Here is a 20,124-nt window from a genome sequence, read left to right as displayed (position 1 = left end):
CTACTGCTAAGGCACTGACCACTCACATTCACACCTATGTTCAATGTATAGTGTTCACTGAAATAAGTGTGTCTTATTTTTGCAATGTGGGAGGAGGCCAGAGAACATTTAAACTCCACACAGAAGGACAGTCAGGATATGTGCCACTCTATGAGTATAATAAAATAAATTAAAAAAAAAAAAATATATATATATATATATATATATATATATATTGGCCCATTGATGAAAAAACAATGGCAAAATGTTGAGTCACAGTGAAACTATAGAGGCAGGCCTCAATGAAACCAGGAAGAAGAGCAAAAAATGAGGACTCAAGTCAAGACACAAAAGCACAACAGACACAATGTAGAAAAAAAAGTCTTTTTTTTTTTTAATTAAACTTCTATTCTTATGGGATCTGTATTCGTATAAAAGTTCTAAAGCGCTCAACCTGGGACTAACAGTCAGCGAGGCCATAATGTGCCTCACTTTGGTCACTGACCTAACAACCTGTGCGACGTTAAAAAAGCTTAAAAATGGAAGGCGTTGGGATTATTACAATTGACATCATGTTTACAAGGGACAGATGAAATTAAAAGACCGCCGAGTGTCCAGAGGAGCTCGTAAAGGAGCGGTACTCAGAATAAATTAGGTGAAATCCAGTATGTGGCTTGTGTTTGGCACCAGCAGGAGGTGCATGGGGTTCGAGGGTTCGGATGTATGTGGACGTGCTCGGGCGAAGGCGGCTCGCCGCATGCCACATGTATTTTCCTGGCACCTGTTTATACGCATTTAGGGTCCTGCATATGCTGGCATTTTCCAACTTAAATACAATAATTATTTCACACGTCCGATTAAATACAGTTTGTTGAACATGATGGGGCTTCCGTAGCGGATTGATTCCAAGCGGCGCTGTCGACGGCAGCTTGCGGATTCCATGATTAAGTGGGAAACTGTAGTGAGATGCGCACGCACCACTGTATGACCTTGACCCCAGTGTCTGCTTGCGCTTTCAGTCACTGTCGCTTGTCTCGCTGCTGGGGTCTCCCTGCACTTTGCTGCGGTGCTGCATGGCTCGGTGGTAGGCCACCTGCACCGACTTGCGGATGTTGGATTTCCTGCCCTCCAGCATCTTCTCCTTGTCCAGTTCCTGGTCCACGCCCAGCGGCACCAGCTTAGAGCGTGGCAGCCACTGCCTACGCATGCACGTACACACACATACACAAAACCGAGAGAAAACATGTCATCTGACCTCCAATGTAGTTCAGCTTGACTTTCCAGTGAGCTAAAGACTTGTTCATGGAGTGCGCATTTTTATTTATTTTTTTAACAGAAATGAGGAAATGAAATGAAATGAGGAAACCAAGTTCGAAAACTAAAAACCGAAACAGAAAGAAATTACTGTGTCAATTATTAGTAAAATTGCATTCATGGCTATGACTGCCGGCACGGTGGACGACTGGTTAGCACATCTGCCTCACAGTTCTGGGGTCCGGGCTTCAAATCCCGGCCGGCCCCGCCTGTCTGGAGTTTGCATGTTCTCCCCGTGCCTGGGTGGGTTTTCTCCGGGCGCTCCGGTTTCCCCCCACATCCCAAAAACATGGGTGGTAGGTTGATTGAAGATTCTAAAGTTGAAAGTTGGTTACTCTTCGCTATAACGCGGTTCCAGACAAACCTATGTGGCAAATGTAATGTATCACACAATCACTTATCTTGGTGTTTGGCGACTACACGTACGATAATTTAACATGGCTTTTCAGTCTTTCTCCTGTTAATTATTCCTCATTCTCCCTACGTGATAACGATACGTGTAAGATGTGTAGCTTATTTGCTGCCATGGAGGCGATGATTAGTGACTTCCAACGCGTTGACACTGGACGTGAAGCGAACATTTGCCTCCGTGGCTCGGCATCATGTTTAGCCGCATTAGTAGCTAGCTAGCCGTAGTTTGTAGATAGCTGGGGCGGTCGCGGTTTTTGCAACGTCCTCTTGCGGCCGTCAAAAGTATTTTGACCGTATTTTGGTAGCCTAGTAGGTACCCAAAAGAATCACTACCTCTGTACAGTTCAGGTATATTTGCATTTAATCCAAATATTTGTTTTTTTTAAGAAACATTTATCTAGGCACAATTTTTATCTTACTGTGCAAGAAATTTTCACCAAATCATTTGGTCGTGATGGTCGTACTTGAAGTCTTTTTTTAGGCGGTACTTGGTGTAAAAATTTGCATTGCAATTGCATCTGCGGTTGCTGTAATTGTGTTACTTTTGGAACACAACGTTACTCCGCACACAGGTATTCACTCAAGCCTCTTCTCGGCCAAATGACTCCATGACAGACGCACACGAAACCATACGGGTCGGGTTTCCCCCCTCCTCTTCATTTGTCTCTCAAAACACGACTGGCCTATTTCTGTGAAAATGTTCTTTCATTATTTGCTCAGTTTCCGTTAAACCGTGGCCACAAAGTGACATGCATGTGCGTAGTCAGGAAAATGAAAAGTGCCTCACGGGGGCGGCGTGGTTCGGTTGAAACGTCGAGTGTTTGTAGCGCTTCGCTGACAAATCCTGATGCTATTAGCGTGCTAATGACCTTCCCTTCCATGGCACCATACACAACATAATGAGAATGTGCACAATCGGATGAGAGGATTTAATACAAAAGCTCGGGTCCCAAAGGGTGAGAAAATGTACACTAAATATCCAAGTTAAGCTGGGGAATTTTGACATCCGCATATTCGCTGTTTTCCCAATTTGCATAGAGGCACATTTTTGGGGGAACCTATCCTTGGTTATTTGCCCAAAAACTTACCTTTCTGCTGTTTTTGGGCTCAGGCCAAAGTCACGTCTAGTATAAAAATATTGCTTTGGCGCATCTTGGTGCCAGTGAACTATGTTGAAGTGAGGGGAGGAGCTTCATTATGGCAGGCCATCGCCTTGTCTAATTGAAAGTGCTTTGCCCCATCTTATGACATCTGTTGGCAAATATAACCCTTTTGGTGGGGGCACATTAATTACGCATTTTCACTGTTCGCAGCAGGGCTCGGTCCCTATCGCCGATGAATTGCAGAGGGTCACTGTATTTCAAATTGAAAACCTTCCATGGGAATTGACGGCCATGTACTGGAAAGGTATGATATTCAACCAAAACTATCCACATTTTGTTTTGTTATAAGCAGACATCAATGCAAAATAGATAATATATATCGTGAACCATGTGTTTGTTGCCACTCTTACTCGAAAACTAAAGATAAGGATATAAATGTAGCGTAGCTCCATAACAAAGAAAAAAGGACAAAGCACTAACCAGGTTCTCTTGTTGTCAAAGAAGAGGACCAAGAAGAGGTGCTCGCGGGCTTCCTGGGTCATTTGCTCCCCGAGTTTAAGAACGTCCAGCGGGGGGACGGGGATGGGGACGCCGCGGTGAAACACGCCCTCTCGGGGCATTTTGGGATCGATGATCTGCACACAGTTGTCACCATGTCGAACCCAGAACGGCCACAGTCAAACGTTCCGTCGACTCACCAGAGCGGGATACGAAGGGTAGCCTCTGCACTTGGCCCACACAAGGTCCAGCGCCTCCAACGACGAATAATCCTCCGACGTCATCCAGCATCCGGACCTGGCACGGCTGCGCACCACTGACAGCGGAAGGGGACAAAGGAGAACGGTCAGCACCAGGCCACCTCTGCATTCTCTGTGCCAACTTGAATTATTCAACCTCAACAGGACCGGCCCTACTCACAGTGTGAAACTCCGCGAGAGCCTCCGACCGAGTACGACTCGTTTTCCGTGCCGGACGTCTCCTCGCTACTGTCGTCCTGGAAAGCGGAACGTGAGAACGACGCCTTTCCTCTGCCCTGCTTCGAGGGCGTCGTACTGTCAACACAAGAGCAGAGGCATATATGACTATGAAGCCTGTAACAGTACAGCATCAAAACAGAAAATCTTGATACGCTTTAGACGTGAACGTGTGCTGCCTTTGAAATGGCAGAACAGCGACATGCCCCTACAACCACCACTTTGGGCCTTCAAACCAGACGAGTAGTCAACAAGACCTAGACTATTTGTCAGAAGTGCTTCAAAACCTTTTTGTGTGAAAATCTTCAATAATAAGGAAATTGGGTCTGAATCGCCGTCACCGCAGCGTGAGAGCGAACAGTGGCAAGAGCAGAACATCTGACCTGGTCCGGTCAGAGGCGGCGCTGCTGCTGCTGCTGGTGGTCGACTCGGAGTCTGAGCTAGAACGTGGTAGACGGGTGTCATTTCTGTACACGCGGAAGCTCTCTGTCACGGGCTGGTTCCCCCCGTCAAAACCGTTACTTGGCAGACCTGGGCGCACAGCATGGTGAACAAGTTATAATAATATTTATATGGCACCTTAAAAAATGTCTTTACAATGTGCTTTGACAAAAGCGTGTATAGAACATAATGAGACAATCACAAGTATTCATACACCAACAAACATAGACAGCTGTTATCATATGATCTATCGCGGTGATTCTCCAAGTTTTTGTGTGTGTGTGTGTGTGCGCGCGTTCATTTGTTTCCAGTACCTGGCAGCAGGTCGTCATTGTCGCTGTCGCTGTCCGAAGTGGAACTGGTGTGTGGGCTGCGGGGACGCTTCCTTTGTCTGCCCGGCGACAGCATGGGCAACTGAGGGGGCCCGATAGGGCTGGGGGTGACCCCCACTGCAGCGTAGCCCACGTCCCGGTTTTTAGGGGGGCGTCCAGGCCTTTTAGGAGGTCCGGCCATTTTGGGGTTCTTCTTGGAGAAGAGAACGGATGTCCGTCGGCCCACCTCTGGAGCCAAGGCGGACGAGGACACGTTCAGATCTGTTGCGGGTCAAAACAACAACAACAACAACAAAAACTTTAATATCATTTGCAAACAAAGAAAGTACAGTTCAGCAGAACAACGCGAGTAATTGACACCCCCCTCAGCCGAAAATGTTTTAACTGCCTATACAGTATAGTTCAAACCCTAAATACACTGACTATGATACTAAAACAAATGAATATCATTTCAAACTTGTCTTACAACATTACCCTTCAAAAGAGATGGCAAACAGATAATTAGACTTCAGGGGGGAAAAAATAAATTAATAAATAAATAAACACCAGAAGTGCCTGCGGCATACGCGGCGTAGACAGCTAAAAGCCCAGGCTACACTTAGCTCCTCCCCAACATACAAATTTGTCCCTCAGGCAAGATGTACAGTGAACCCCAGTCATTGCGGAGGATATTGTTTAAAAAAAAAAAAAACACTTCCTACACTTTTTAAACATACAGTGGGAGGAGAAGTATGCAAACCCTTTGGAATTTCCCAAATGTATGCAGACATTAGTCATAAAATATGGTCTGAGATTCATCTAAATCACAACAATAAACAAATATAGTCTGCTTAAACTAATAGGCGACAAAAAATATGTTTTCATGTTTTATTGGAGTTAATAACCGGTTGACCCTTAACCCTTTGGCAGCAATAACATCAACCAATGTTATTGGATGAATTATGGACAATTCCTCATTCCATAAATGTTGAAGTTCAGTAAGATTGTCTAGTGTGAATAGCTCTCGAGGTCACCACAGCATCGGGTTGAGATCAGGACTTTATATATAATTGTGTATACAAGCTGGAAAAGGTTATATAGACAGATTTTCTATCAAAGGAGAAAGTTCAGCACTGTTGACTCTCTTCCAAGGAGTGGCTGTCCTGTAAAGATGATTGCGAGAGCACAGTGCAGAATGCTCAATGAGGTAAGAAAGAACCCTAGAGTGTCAGTTGAAGGCTTACAGAAATCCAATATCTCTTTTGACAAATTTCCCATAGGTAAAACATTAATCAAAAATGGGGTTCAAGAAGACCAAGGAGGAAGTCGTTGCTGTCTAAAAAAAAAAACCAAAAAAAACATTGTTGGACGTTTTAAGTTTGCTAAATAGCACTTAGATGTTCCACAGCACGACTGGCAAAATATTCTTGGGACAGATGAAACCAAAGTTGAATTGTTTGGGAGGACCACACAACGGCATGTGTGGAAGAAAAATGGCACAGCTCACCAAAATCAAAACCTTATCCCAACTTTTAAACTGGGTGGAGGGAGCATCATGGTATGGGCGTGCCTTGTTACACCTCAGGGCCTGGACAGCTTGCTCTCCTCAATGGAACAAAATAATTCATTTGTTCATCAAGATATTTTGGGAAAAGAACTTGAGGCCATCTGTCCAACAGTTGAAGCTCAAAAGAGGATGGGTGCTGTAACAGGACAATGATCCAAAACATAGAAGCAAATCAACGACAGAATGGAAGAAAATACATGTTCTGGAGTAGTCCAGTCAAAGTCCTAACCTTAACACGAGTGAGATGCTGCGGCATGACCTCGAGAGCTATTCACAAGCGAGATCCCAGGAATCTTACTGAACTGCAACAGTTTTGTGAAAAATAAATAAATCAAAATTCAAAAATGATCCAAAATTGTCCACATCTGATCTGCAACTACAGGAAATGTTTCCTTGAGGTTATTGCTGCCAAAGGAGCCGCAACCAGTTATTAAAGGGTTCACTTACCTTTTCCTCCCTATCCTGTGAATGTTTCTTTTCAATTGAAATATGAAAACAATCGTTTGTGTGCTATTACTTTCAGTAAACTTTATGTTTACCCTTGTGATATAGATGAAGATCAGACCACATTTGATTACTAATTCATGTAGAAATGTAAGAAATTCCCAAGGGTTCACATACTTTTTCTTCCCACTGTATTTGAAAACAAAAAAACCTGGAGTCTTAAATGTATAGAAAATACTTGTGTCTGTGCGCGTTTAAGAGGCGTGGTCTGGTCCGGTGTTGATTTTCTCAATATAGTGAGACTGGTACGTTCCACCCCAAAAAAAATTAATCTGTGAAATTGTGGGGGCACGAGCGCTGAACCGCAACACAGCAGAGAACGCTATACCACTTCAACGTACTTCTTTGACACCAAAGTACTACCAGTACTTTCCTATTAGACAGGGCTTTGGTGCCATTTTGTTGCATCTCAGAGCATTTTTAAAAAAACGAGGTTTCAGCAGAAAGCTGGGGATTAGTTCCACAGAAAGATGCAACTGGGTAAATTGTTGACAATTGAAGCACGAGTATGCGATATATTAACGTACTGACCCTTTCCACCGAGCTCTTGACTGCTGCTCTCCTCCCCTTCGTCGTGGTGCCCCGCAGACGACGGGCGATGCGGGAGCAAACCCCGATCTACTCCTACTCCAAGACAATCCCTGGCCCCCGAGCCCCCTTCTCGCTGGTGAGCCAGCTTCCTCTTGATGACGCTGAGCTCCTTCCTGAGGGCTTTGGCTCTGCGAGACTGGCCGATGCTGTGCTTCCCCGAGCTGGTCTCCTCCAGACGCGCCTGCACGTAATGCAGCTGCTCCTCCAAAGGCAGGCGCCGCCTGTTCTCTGGCAGGAGGAGATCTAGGGACAAACCAAAAGGATGAAAAGGTCTGCGCATTTCAAATTACTCACGAAAGGTTTGGGATATTCAGCTTTTGCCGGAAATTTCAGGATGAACCTAAAATGTAGTATAACCTATACAGGTTAAGTTCATTTGACCTCCTCTAAACTTTTGAATGCATATGTCCAACTGTTCAATGTTTCAAAACGTTTTTTGCACAACTGGATGTTCTTGACAGATCAATTTTCAAAGACATCCACTTCTATGCCATTCTGCGACTCTTCCAGTCTCTTTCTATCAGGGGCATCCAGTCGAATAATGATTGAATACAATGTATTTCAATTTAAGTTTTCTGGTTTGTGCTTTATATTGATTTTCTTTTTGAATCCAATAATGTCCATGATTTCACAGTCAAAACTGCTCAATTTCCGTGTTTCCTGTTCAAATACATGGGCAAGATGTGAAGTGTGGCCGCGTTTTTTTCGATTAATTGTTTTAGTTTAAATACACATGCTTAAAAACAAAAATCTTTAATCTATCGTAATCATTTTGGCTGCTCCCCCCCGCCCCCTTCTCATGCAACAGACTAGTCCGTTGCAGACTCGATTCAAACATCAGGTCAGAAAATTCCAGTTTACCGATTCCAATTTAGCGCGAGGCTGCTAATTGAACTCTTGACTCTTAATGTCAATGCCTCACCAGCCAAGAAACGTACTGCACGTCACTGCTGCTGATGACCCTCTCACCGTGGTACTGTTGATCAACTGCTAGGTGTCATCTTGGTCCCATGATGCCAAAATGTGAGTAGCATGATGAAGATAAATACCAATTCTAATTCAACCAGGACATTTATCCGTCCATTCATGGATCAACCAGCTGTTGTATGCATTTTGCCATTCAGCTCCTTGTCGAAAAGTACTGAAACATAGAATAGTTGGTTATGTGCATTCAAAAGTTTAGAGGTTAAATTAAGTTCACCTGTAAAGGGTCATCCTAACTAATATTCATACATAACTTTACATACTTTTCGTGAGTAGAGTATGTGGTACAGTTCAAATGATAGGGCACAAGGCGATTTCTGATGTGTGTGCTTAAGGACGGCAACCTCCTTTTTTCTGCAGTAGCCAAAAATTGAGAGGGGCTCGCTCACCATCTTCATTAGACGACAATGGCCAATCTCGTTCTCTTTCCCGTTCCCGCTGGCGCGCCCGCTCTTGTTCCCGTCGAGTGTCCGGACTGGCCTCTCGAGGGAGGTGCATGCCGGTCTCGTAGTCGAAGCCGATCCTGTCCGCTTGCCGCCTGGCGGTTCTGATGACCACTCCGCCCATCTCTCTGAGGCGCAGGGCGGCCCGGTAGAACACAGTGTCCTTGGCGTTGTACTTAAGGCAATTGTTGACAATCAGACCAAAGTCACCCTCGAATGCCTCAAAGGTCAAGTAGCGATGGGATTCCAGAAGGTTCCACATTGTCTGGAAGTCCATGGGAGTGTCAATATGGTCCAAGTAGTCCGGCACCTGCAGAAACAGAGGGTAAATAAGTCATAATGCAAATCAAGGGTTCCTCTATGTTGAGTTTTCATTAGCTTCAAAATACAGATCTATAAAAAAAATTAGCAGATAACACAAACGTCATGGGATTAAAATCTTATTTGTCAACGAGATCAGGAAATAAAGACAGCATAAAACAGATGTGCTTGTGTCAACGTGTTCATTGACCTCGGCAAGGGGCACGGGCTCAGTGAAGAAGTTGTTAGTGTCTCTTTCCTGTAACTGCTCCAACGTACTCCGCAGCAGCACCAGGAGGGGAGTCAGCTGCATCTCTAGTGTCATCTGCTGCATTTTAATCTGAATACAGAGACATGTTAAGCAAAAAAGAGGCCCTGCTGCTATTTGAAGCGAGCACTCTCACGCATGTCAGTTATAGTGACCAGTGATTCCTAATCTTTATTGAGCCAAGACACACATTTAAAAATATAACACAAGTAGAGAGACAGGTTAATTATGTATCTTCTGCCATCTATTGGAAGAACATTGAATTTTTCTGCCTGTCACTATATGTGCGTGGCATTGATAGATGAACAAGAATTTTTGGAACAATTAGGTGAAATTAGATCATTTCCCCTGGCAGACGTGATGATCTCTCCATTCCGTGGCTCAAAGGTTGGGAAATGTGACTCACCGTCTCCCTCTTGAGTTTTTCTCTCTTGCGGATGAGTTCCACAAGCAGCCTGGCTCGCTCCAAATCGTGTCTTAGTCGCTGCCATGCCTTTAACTGCTCCTTTAAAACCGTTTGTTTCTCCTCACAGTCCAACTGCAGCAGAAAAATTAAACGTGAATGTGTTTACGATGCATCGTAAATAGGACAGGAAAGACCGCATACATTTTGAAAACAACAATTTGCCGGTAACACAGGTGCACACGCCGTACCACAGGAAGCTGGGCTGAAGGCTGCGGCGGGATGGGCTCAATGTGTCGCTGTGACTGCAAGTGTGTTTGAAGCCGCCGCAGCAGCGGTACACCGTTGCGGCTTTGCCTCTTCAGAGTCCAGTAGCTGTGAAGCCGTTGCATGAACTGGCTCTTCCTGGGTACTGTTAAATTGCTGGTGATTTTGCTTAGCCTGAATCAAACCAATCAAACATTAGTTAAAACTTGTATTTGGCTGTCATGTCGCATCATGTATTTTTTTCGGCTGAAATTTCAGGATGAACCGAAAATGCCGAATTGGCCTTGTGTAAACTTTTGAATACATCCCCAACTGGTCAGTGTTTCTGTCGCCTACTTTTTGCACAAATTACTGTTCTCTAACAAGGAGCTGAAAATCGAACATTGACAAAATCACGTTTGCCATTATTTTATCGATAAGGCATCACCGGCGTCCTAAAGTATGTAGGAGAAAGCTCAACTCTTGTCTCTGAAATAGGAAGATGGTACGTCCTATTAACGGGTATAATCTGGCCCCAGATGACAAATATATCCTCTAAAATGTAGTCGCTGCCCTCTGAGATGTTGTCTTGGGCTCATAATGCCAAAATGTGAACAGCATGAGGAAGAGGACTGTTTAAATACGAATTATAACTGAACCAGGAAATGTATTGGTGCATCAACCACCTGTTGTGAATTTTGCTCTTCAGTTCCTTGTTGTCAAAAAGCAAGTTGTGCAAGACGCAACAATTGGACATGTGCATTCAAATGTTTAAACAAGGGCAAATTAAGTTCCGCTGTAAAGGTTATTTTGCATTTTAGGTTCATCCTGAAAGTTGCACCCAAAAGCCTAATATGATATCCCAATCAAAATGTTTGTGGGTATTGGATGTGTGCCGAGTTGTACCTATGAGGTGGTATACATGGCACTGACACCACTGGAGCAGCAGCTCTTCTCTCAGCCAAGATCTTCCTGGCTCTCTTCATCTTCAGCCTGGACTTAGGCCTTTGCCCTCTTGGCCCGCTCGGAGCTCCAGCCTCGGGAGTCGTCATCGTGGCCGATGGCGGGCTCGTCGTCCTCCTCCAGTTCTCCTTCGCTCTGAGACGACGCCACACTCGCTCCGCCGACTCCTCCCAAAGGTCGGGCGGATCCTGGGGGCGTGTGGATGTCGCAGTAGGCCGTCTTACGGACGCTGAATGAGGTTCCGTTGGCCCCCGTCTCTCGGACGGGTTCCATTTTCATGTAGAGGCCCGCCTGCTGCGCGCACGTGACGTGGAACGCCGTGTAACAGTTGGCTTTGTGACACTGAATGCAGGCGCCAGAGCCCCGCTGCTTGCAGATGTAGCAGGTCAGCTTCCAGCGCGCAGGCGGGATGTGCTCAATGCTGTCGATGGGCTCCAAAAAGACTGTGTTAGCGAAGCAGACCTGAGAGGCAGAAAAAATGAGGGCAGAGAGCAGCAAGTCATTGCATTAAATGTTGAACTACTCCTATCGCTGCTCAAGAAAAGAAAAGAAAGGGCCAAGCTAAGCCAAACTTGTCATAGCTGCTGAGCATCATCACTGGAGCAGTCGCTTTTCAGTCCATATGAAAAGAAGAACAAACAATAAATAAGTGATGTAGTTACATACTGCAGCACTGCCCAAATAACACTGAGGTGGGATGACTGTTGCGCACAGGTGTCAATCTCAAGGCCCACGAACCACATCCAGCCCTCTGTGTCATTTCATGCTGAACCTCTGCTCAAAACTACTTGAGCACTTGGCACTGGGTCATGAAACATCTTAGCCAATGTGGCTAAACAGTATAAAAATCTCCTAGCCACACTTGTGTGTAGCTAGCCACAACATCACGGGTGTTTAGGTAGCAAAACCTTTAGCCACACTTAGCCAGTTCTCGTCATTGGGAAGATGAAAAGCTTTAACGAGGTGGGCCCAATTAAAACTAGCTCGTCATCAATTAAGAGTAAGGCTAAAAGATATGGGAACATCCTCTTAATTGAGAGTTTTTTTGTTGTTGTTTCTTTTAAACAAATATTGCAATTAGGATTTAGCATGTGATTTTTCGGGAGCAAGTTTGTGATCTTTAGCATTTTTCACTAAACACAAGAAGTAAATTATTCTATCGTATGACCAACACAACACAACACAACCAACAATGACATAACTCTTTTCTGTAGGTCAGGCCTAAATGTTATGATGAATTGATATCAAGAACAAACCTTTAGTTTACTATTGAATTGTAAAACGAAAAACCTTTAATCAGAGTAGAATATTGACTTATTGATTGAACTACATGCTTTGTAAAAATGTAATACAGTATAATGATGCTCTTGTCCGTAGCATTAGCACTGCTGTCAGTGTCAGCCGAGTATAGAGATAAAGTGGAGAGTGACACGAGTGACACATTTCATCACCAAGATGTGAGTATAAAAGCGGTTGAAATAGTAAACTATATTAAATGTTGATTCGTGTTCTTAATAATTACAGTAAAAGTGTTAAAATCGATTCAGTTGTTATTTGATAATCCTCAGGAAGCATAAGGACTTTATGTAGAATTTACTCAAATTGAAACTGTTTGGTTGAAGATAAACATTAATCTCAATCTTTGGTGGTAAATATTACAAGGCTAACTTTAGCTGTCCGATAATTGTAACGGATTTCGAAAGCAGGACAAAGTGGTCTAAATGACATAAATGGGGCAGGTGGGGTGGGGGGTGGGTTGTGTGACTATGTTTGCCGTGGAGCCCCAAATGACTAGCTAGTTACGCCATGCTTCAAGCCAGCGCCCCCCGCCGCTCAGCATGACAACCAACCAAAGTGGGATTAGAGGCTCATGGAAGCTCACCTCCGGGATCCAGAGGGCGCACACGACGTGAGCCCAGCGCGCGTCGTCCGTCTGCTTGAAGGCTCCTCCCTTGTTGGGGCAGAGGGCGCAGTCCACCGCTCGACTCGGCGACTGCAGGCAGCGACGACATAACCACTGGCCCTCCGGGATGTACGGCACTCCGTAGCACTCCTGGTGTACAGCCAGGTTACACATGTCGCAGAAGAGGATCACGTTGCTGTTCTGACACTCTCCGTCATTACAGATGCAGCATACGGCGTCCTCGTCGATAAGGGTACTGGGGTCTGCCTGGTAGAAACAAGAGTGAGTTAACATGAGAGGAAGATACTAGGGCTACAACTAATGATTATTATGATAATTGATTAATGAATAATGTAAATTATTTTATATATATTTTATATATCGCTGATTTATTCAAAAACATTACCAAAATGACACTGCAGAAAATACACAAGTCAATACAAGTATATTTGTATAGTCCGTAATGACAAGAGTCTCAAAAGGCTTTACAGGCCCAGTTGACAAACATAAATTGATGACGATTCAGTTGCTGGTTTGGTCCATAACATAACAGAAAATGACAAAAGTCAAAAATACGATTTATGAACAATTCAAGTTACAAACAGTTGCGTCTGTCCTTTCCAGTGCACCAATTGGTCGAGTACCTTATTATGGCTTTCAAAGTAAGACTCCTTTTCTAGCCGGTCCATGAGGTACTCAAAGACCTCCTGAGGGATGGGAGTGACGCCGTCAAGCCGCCGCTTGTCATTCATGATGTCGAGCCAGATGTAGTCCTCCTCGTCGATGTCGTACTCCACCTCCTCGTCCAGCTCCTCCACAGACTTGTCGATGTACCTGAAGCAAAATGTGCGCAGCGTCACAACACTGATTCCTGACCGCAGGTGGCATGGCGTGAGCGATCAGCAAGTGTCTCTACATGAAACGATCCATTTTCACTTGATTGCTCAGAAGATTATAATTTAGTCACGGCAAATAATGGGATCATTGTTCATCTATTCAGCAGCCAGCAACATATAGTGACACACAGACAAATGCTCTCCAAGCAAATGGTACGGGACAATTAACCTATAGCTATGACTGGACGATTAAATCGATTTTGGGGTTGGAACTGTTGAAGCCAAAAGGAGAACTCGCGCTAAGAAACACACAACATGAGCAAGATTGTACACGCACATGTGGCGAAGCCTTTCTGAAAGTTCCACGACCAACCCAGACTAAATTTAGCCCCATCCCAACATACAAAGCTGTTATCTCAGTCAACATGTACAATGACCCCATGGTCTTGAGAAACAAGCTCCAGACACCATGCTCAAGGTGGAAATCCACAATAAAGATTTTTTTTTTATGTAGTTTTACCCCTCCCACGCACTGTAAACACATTGGAAATGTATTTGACCATAAAAAAATATTGCCATGGATAAAATGTGTAGAAAATAACTGTACGAATTGTAGTGTCAATGTGCGAGATATGTGCCTTTAAGAGGTGGGGCTTGGTGGGGTGTTGTGTGACGTTGAGATGGATCTATTCAACATACTTTCTTGATACCAATTACAGTACTATTCTATTTTTCTATTTCAACAGGGAATGGGCGCCATCTCAGGGTGTTTCAGAAAGAGCTCAAAAACACAAACAGAAGAGTCTTTTGAGCAAATCGCTGGGGATGGGTATCACAGGAAAAAAAAGCCAGTAGAAACAATACTTGGAGAATATGTGGGGATTACTTCGTATACTTAAATGAAAGCCAAAACGAAAGTCGGACCTGTAGTAAGACGACGGCCGGGGAGGAGCGTCAGGTCTCTCTTGGTCCAGTTCTCGAAAGACGGCCTCGGGCAGCTTGACCGCGGGCCCCGACTGAGCACCGTGGTGATGGGACAAGCCGTCCTTCTTCTTTTCTTTACTTTTATGCTTCCCGGATTTGGGCGTGGCTTTGCCCCCGTTGGAGGAAGGCATATCGGGCCTGTCCTTGCTGGCGCCGCCTAACTCGCCACCTCCGGCTCCGCCGTCACTACCGTTACACACGCCTGTGGAGTTGGCGCCAGTGATGGACGGCGGGTCATTCTCGGCGTCGCTGTCCTCCTCCGACACGACGTCGATGTTCTCGAAGATGCTGATGCGGTGAATGCGTCCCTGGATCTCCAACTCCACCATGCGCTGCGCCTGGGCGTAGGTCATCGTGTCTCTGCCGGGGGAATGCGAGGGCTCGGAGCGACCGGGGCTTCGAGGCGTGTTCCCGCCGTGCCCCTGCCCTCCTTGACCTCCGCCGCCGTCGTCCATATCCAGCGACCCGGCTAGCGACACACGCGGCGGCCGTCCCTTGCGCTTCTTCTGGGGCACGGCCTGCGCTGGAGGCGGGTTGTCGTGGTCATAGTGGTAAAGGTGGTACTCGATGCCGCTGTAGCTCTTGTAGACTTTCCGGCAGCTCTCCACGGGACACTCGTAAGGCGGCTTGGTGGCCCGCAGGTTATGACAGAAGGTCTTCACGTCAAAGTCCAGCCCCATAACGGCAACGGCGGGGTCAGATGCCGCTCAGGTTTACATCTGGAAACAAGGTGACATTGCAGGCGATTTCAAGTTTGTGTGTGGCACTTTGCACAGTGTGCGTAGTTCCCCAACGCAAAAAATACCAAACAAAAACAAATGGTTATCCTGCACTGTAGTCTGTTGTCAAAAGTTGTAGGACTGGTGTCACAAATGATGGATTTAAAATCCCAACTAGAGTACAAGTTTTCCCTTCGGAAGTAATCCCCCTGGAGTCGCACTTTACCAGCCTTCTTTGGCACGCCTTCATGCGCTACTCGAAGGATTCTTTCAGGATCGTCCGCAGCTCGTCCATTATCCCTGTGCATCTTGAAGTTGTCCACCTGTTCAAAATGGCTCCCCTTGAGCTTGGCATACAGTAAGAAAAATCCACAGAGTCAGATCGAGTGACACGGCCAGGAAGTGTCAGATGCTCACGTTGTCACGGTGAAACAGCCATGAGTTGTCCTGCCACAACTCTCGTCTCTTCTCGCATACTGAACCAAGCAAACGCCGCATGACCTCTACGTAGACGTGCTGCTTGATCGTCTGGCTTACACTGAAAGGGAGAACTTGTACGTCGTAGTTTTTCTATTATCTTTAGTGACACCGGTCCTGGAACCTTTTCTGGCACACTTTGTGCACTAAAACTAGCGTACAGAAAAGGAAAATAGGCTACGATGCTGCTCTGAGATGATTACTCAATGGACCTCATTTCTAGTGATTCAGTTGGACTAAATGATGGATGATCATTCAGTTTGTCATTATCTGCTGCAGATACACACAAAAATGCGGGTGCGACTAAACAGTTACTGTTTCAAGAAAATAAAAATAGAATAGAAAACGATAGTAAAAACATTGGTACCGCTACCACTTGTATGACGTTTTAAAAAAAAAAAAAATTTACATTTTCATACGATTATCTTTGCGTATCCCGTTTGTTAATGCCTGGACCTCAAGTGTGTAAACAAAGCTATTTGACGTCTGCATTCACGCTTACGTACGCTTATAGCACGTACGCTAGAGCAATTGGGCTTTTTTTTTGGGGGGGGGGGGGGGGCTCAATTTCACGGTTGAACCCGCTGACCAGCTGCGAAAGCATTACTTTGGACGCAAATTGTTTAGGACGAAACTTCCGCACAAAGCGTTGGAATGTAGCTTAGCCGTTAGCTTAGCATGTCGCTGCTCCTATTTCACACACAGGCGCTCATTCCGCTCCCAATAAAACGGCAAGCAGCCATCCGGAGTGCAACAGCAGAGAGCACAAAAAGGGCTCTTGAGTTTTCAGCGGCCGACTTGTTTTCTGTCATCCGGTTTCGGTGTTTGTCACCGCTGCTACACGTTAGCTGCATTTGCGTTAGCAACACACCAGCGATCACTGGAAGGGCAATTTGGGCATATTTGACACGCGACCAACCGAGGAAGGTGTAACACGCTCCCGGCAACTTGACTTGAGCTCAACTCAAGCAAGCGTTCGTTCCCCTCCAACGACCTCACGCTGCGTTCGCCCTCCGACTCGAATGCGCATCGAGATGTCAACATTCCGCTCGCTTGCGATGTGATGACGCTTTTGCTTTGCCTCGCGGAGCTCCAATTTTGAACGAACCCCGGAAAACGTGACCCAACGGGGCCACGAAACGCCACAAAGCCGCAGCGCTCAACACTTACTACTTGGACGGAAAGCTTCCATCGAATCGAAGGAAGCCTTTCAAGGCTCACACATCGACGGCAATTCGTTCACAACTCCCACGAGGCGTCGTGCGAGGTGAGCGTGGGATTGTTTGACGAAAGCACGGAGCGGTCTCCCAGTCGTTGCACTGCGTGGGGAAATAATTCACTCAGTCAATGGACCCGCTCGCCTGAACAACAAAACAAAACAAACTACAAAAAAAAGAGGCAGTAAGGAGAGGTTGGTGGGCGCGGCCATTGCTGGAGCGTCTCGGACGCGAACCCGCACATTCGACACAAAGAGGGAACCTTTTACCCAATAGAAAATGGCCGCTAGAGGGAGCAGTTGGATTATTGACCAATTTTGACACGAATCGGCTTGTTTAAAAAAAAAAAAAAAAACATCAGATGTGCAGCCAGTGATGCCGGTAACGCGTTACAAAGTAAGTACTCAAAAACATTCCACCATTTTTGAGTAACAAGCAAAATAACGCGTTACTTTCCCCAGGAGAGTAATCAATCTACAGTTACTGTTTAGCAAATTAGCAGCGCTTGAGTCATCAATGTCTCCGACTAAGTCCTGATTTGTGGTTACTGTTGACTTAAAAAAATTGCAGTCTAGGCATACACTAGCGCGTAACCAGCACTTTCTCAACAAGTACAAGTAAGCGATTGAGAGGTGATTATTGATTCTACAATGCACAGTGACGGTGCAGACCATAAAAGTGCAAAGAAATGCACGATGTCACTATCGCCACACTATTTTTGTTATTTTACTTTGTAAAAAGTGTATTTGATTGTTGTTACGTTTTTATTTACACGTTAAGAATACAGTTTTACTGGCGGTCTTATTGCGCAATGCATTGTGGGTTAATTATTCAATGCGTGGTCATCAATTGTTATACAATAAGGACTGACTCACAGAAGGAGTTACAATACTGATCTTAGATAATATTTACCATGAAAAGTGAGAACTTTCACGTTTGTCTTTAGTCCAGACTGTGAACTGGTTTGACGCGCTGCGCGACGAAGTAAGTTATACTTTTGAAATAAAGCAATCAGTAAAGTAACTAAGTTACTTTTGCAAGGTAACTGTGGCAACACTGGCAGTTATGATACAAGACACGTGGGCCCTTCTATAATCGAGCCTTTCTTTTAAGGAGCTGTTTTTCACATCACCCATCACCCTGCGTCCTCGCGGCTCACTGTGGCACAAGCATAATACTGCACATCAATTGAGGACAGATAGTCTCTTACCGTAATTTCTCGTGTATAATGCGCATTGTTTTCCCCCAAAAATTGTCAAATCCATAGTGCGCATTATACATAGGTATAGGGTAAAATGGGGGGAAAAAACGTTCCCATTTTATAAATGTATGCCGCCATCTCGAGGTTATGAAAAAGCTGTACACTTTCATTCCACCATCACCTAGAGGTGATGAGAAAGGTGTACACTTTCATTCTAATATGGCAGGGGTACGTATGGCTGCATGTATGTCCAGTTGTGCTCTTAAGTTTACATATCCTGGCAGAATTTGTGAAATATAGTTTTTTTTGGTTTGTTTTCAATATGACTGATGACTGAACAACAACCATAATTAATTTCTTTATGGTTATATTTTAATTATAATGCTTGACTGTTTAATTTGAATCCCCATCCATCCATCCATCCATCAATTTTCTCTACTGCTTATCCTCACTAGGGACTCGGGCTGCTGGAGCCTATTCCAGCTATCTCCGGGCGAGAGGCGCGGTACACCCTGAACTGGTCGCCAGCCAATCGCAGGGCACATAGAAACAAACAACCATTCGCACTCACATCCACACCTATGTGCAATTTTAGAGTCTTCAATCAACCTACCACGCATGTTTTTTGGGATGTGGGAGGAAACCGGAGAAAACCCACACAGAACTGTGAGGAAGATGCGCTAACCAGTCATCCACTGCCGGCTAATTTGAATCCCATTAAAATAAAATAAAAAGTGTTTCGCCTGGCCCTTGATGTTTTCTTTAAAGAATTGTACCCATCTTACAAAGTTTGCCTGGGTAATGAAACTTATGAGCAGAACTGTTTTCTCATTTACTAAATAAAAGTAGGGCTGTGAACTTTCAAAATAAGAGCAAGTAAATAGAACGAAAGTATTACGTGTTCAAATAAAGTCCTTAACGTCAGAATAATTCTTTGAAAAAAATAACAAAATACAGATCATACCTCATGTTTTTATCATATGGGTAGAAACAAAATCATCCATCAATCCATCCATCCATTTTCTACCGCTTATCCGAGGTCGGGTCGTGGGGGCAGTCGCTTTAGCAGGGACGCCCAGACTTCCCTCTCCCCAGCCACTTCTTCTCTTCCGGGGGGATCCCGAGGTGTTCCCAGGCCAGCCGAAGGATATAGTCTCTCCAGCGTGTCCTGGGTCGTCCCCGGGGTCTCCTCTCGGTGGGACGTGCCCGGAACACCTCACCAGGGAGGCGTCCGGGAGGCATCCGAATCAGATGCCCCAGCCACCTCATCTGGCTCCTCTCGATGTGAAGGAGCAGTGGCTCTACTCTGAGATCCTCCCGGATGACCGAGCTTCTCACCCTCTCTCTAAGGGAGAGCCCGGACACCCTGCGGAGGAAACTCATTTCGGCCGCTTGTATCCGGGATCTTGTTCTTTCGGTCACGACCCACAGCTCGTGACCATAGGTGAGGGTAGGAACGTAGATCGACCGGTAAATCGAGAGCTTCGCCTTTCGGCTTAGCTCCTTCTTTACCACAACGGATCGATACAAAGTCCGCATCACTGCAGACGCTGTACCGATCCGCCTGTTGATCTCCCTTTCCATTCTTCCCTCACTCGTGAACAAGACCCCAAGATACTTGAACTCCTCCACTTGGGGCAGGATCTCATCCCCGATCCGGAGAGGGCACGACACCCTTTTGTGACTGAGGACCAAGGTCTCAGATTTGGAGGTTCTGATTCTCATCCCAGCCGCTTCACACTCGGCTGCGAACTGCTCCAGTGAGAGTTGGAGGTCATGGCTTGATGAAGCCAACAGAACCACATCATCCGCAAAAAGTAGAGATGCAATACTGAGGCCACCAAACCGGACCCCCTGTACGCCTAGAAATTCTGTCCATAAAAGTTATGAACAGAATCAGTGACAAAGGGCAGCCTTGGCGGAGTCCAACCCTCACCGGAAACGAGTCCGACTTACTGCCGGATACGCGGACCAAACTCTGACTC

General features: G+C 45.5%; 1 protein-coding gene across 1 annotated transcript; it reads right to left on the bottom strand.

The window, feature by feature from the left end:
* Positions 1–985: 985 nt before the first annotated feature.
* brpf1 (bromodomain and PHD finger containing, 1) lies at positions 986–17,218 on the bottom strand. The gene is given in 17 exon segments (XM_061769387.1): positions 986–1,178; positions 3,288–3,442; positions 3,506–3,621; positions 3,726–3,859; positions 4,165–4,312; positions 4,537–4,815; positions 7,136–7,438; positions 8,569–8,932; positions 9,134–9,262; positions 9,597–9,728; positions 9,845–10,034; positions 10,746–10,840; positions 10,842–11,264; positions 12,685–12,972; positions 13,350–13,539; positions 14,466–15,244; positions 16,892–17,218. Coding segments are annotated over 16 exon segments (3,870 nt in total). The 5' UTR covers positions 15,206–15,244; positions 16,892–17,218; the 3' UTR covers positions 986–994.
* Positions 17,219–20,124: the final 2,906 nt, after the last annotated feature.

This window comes from Phyllopteryx taeniolatus, chromosome 1 (assembly GCF_024500385.1).
Source record: "Phyllopteryx taeniolatus isolate TA_2022b chromosome 1, UOR_Ptae_1.2, whole genome shotgun sequence".
Classification (NCBI taxonomy): Eukaryota; Metazoa; Chordata; class Actinopteri; order Syngnathiformes; family Syngnathidae; genus Phyllopteryx; species Phyllopteryx taeniolatus.
This window is presented reverse-complemented; position numbering and strand designations above follow the sequence as displayed.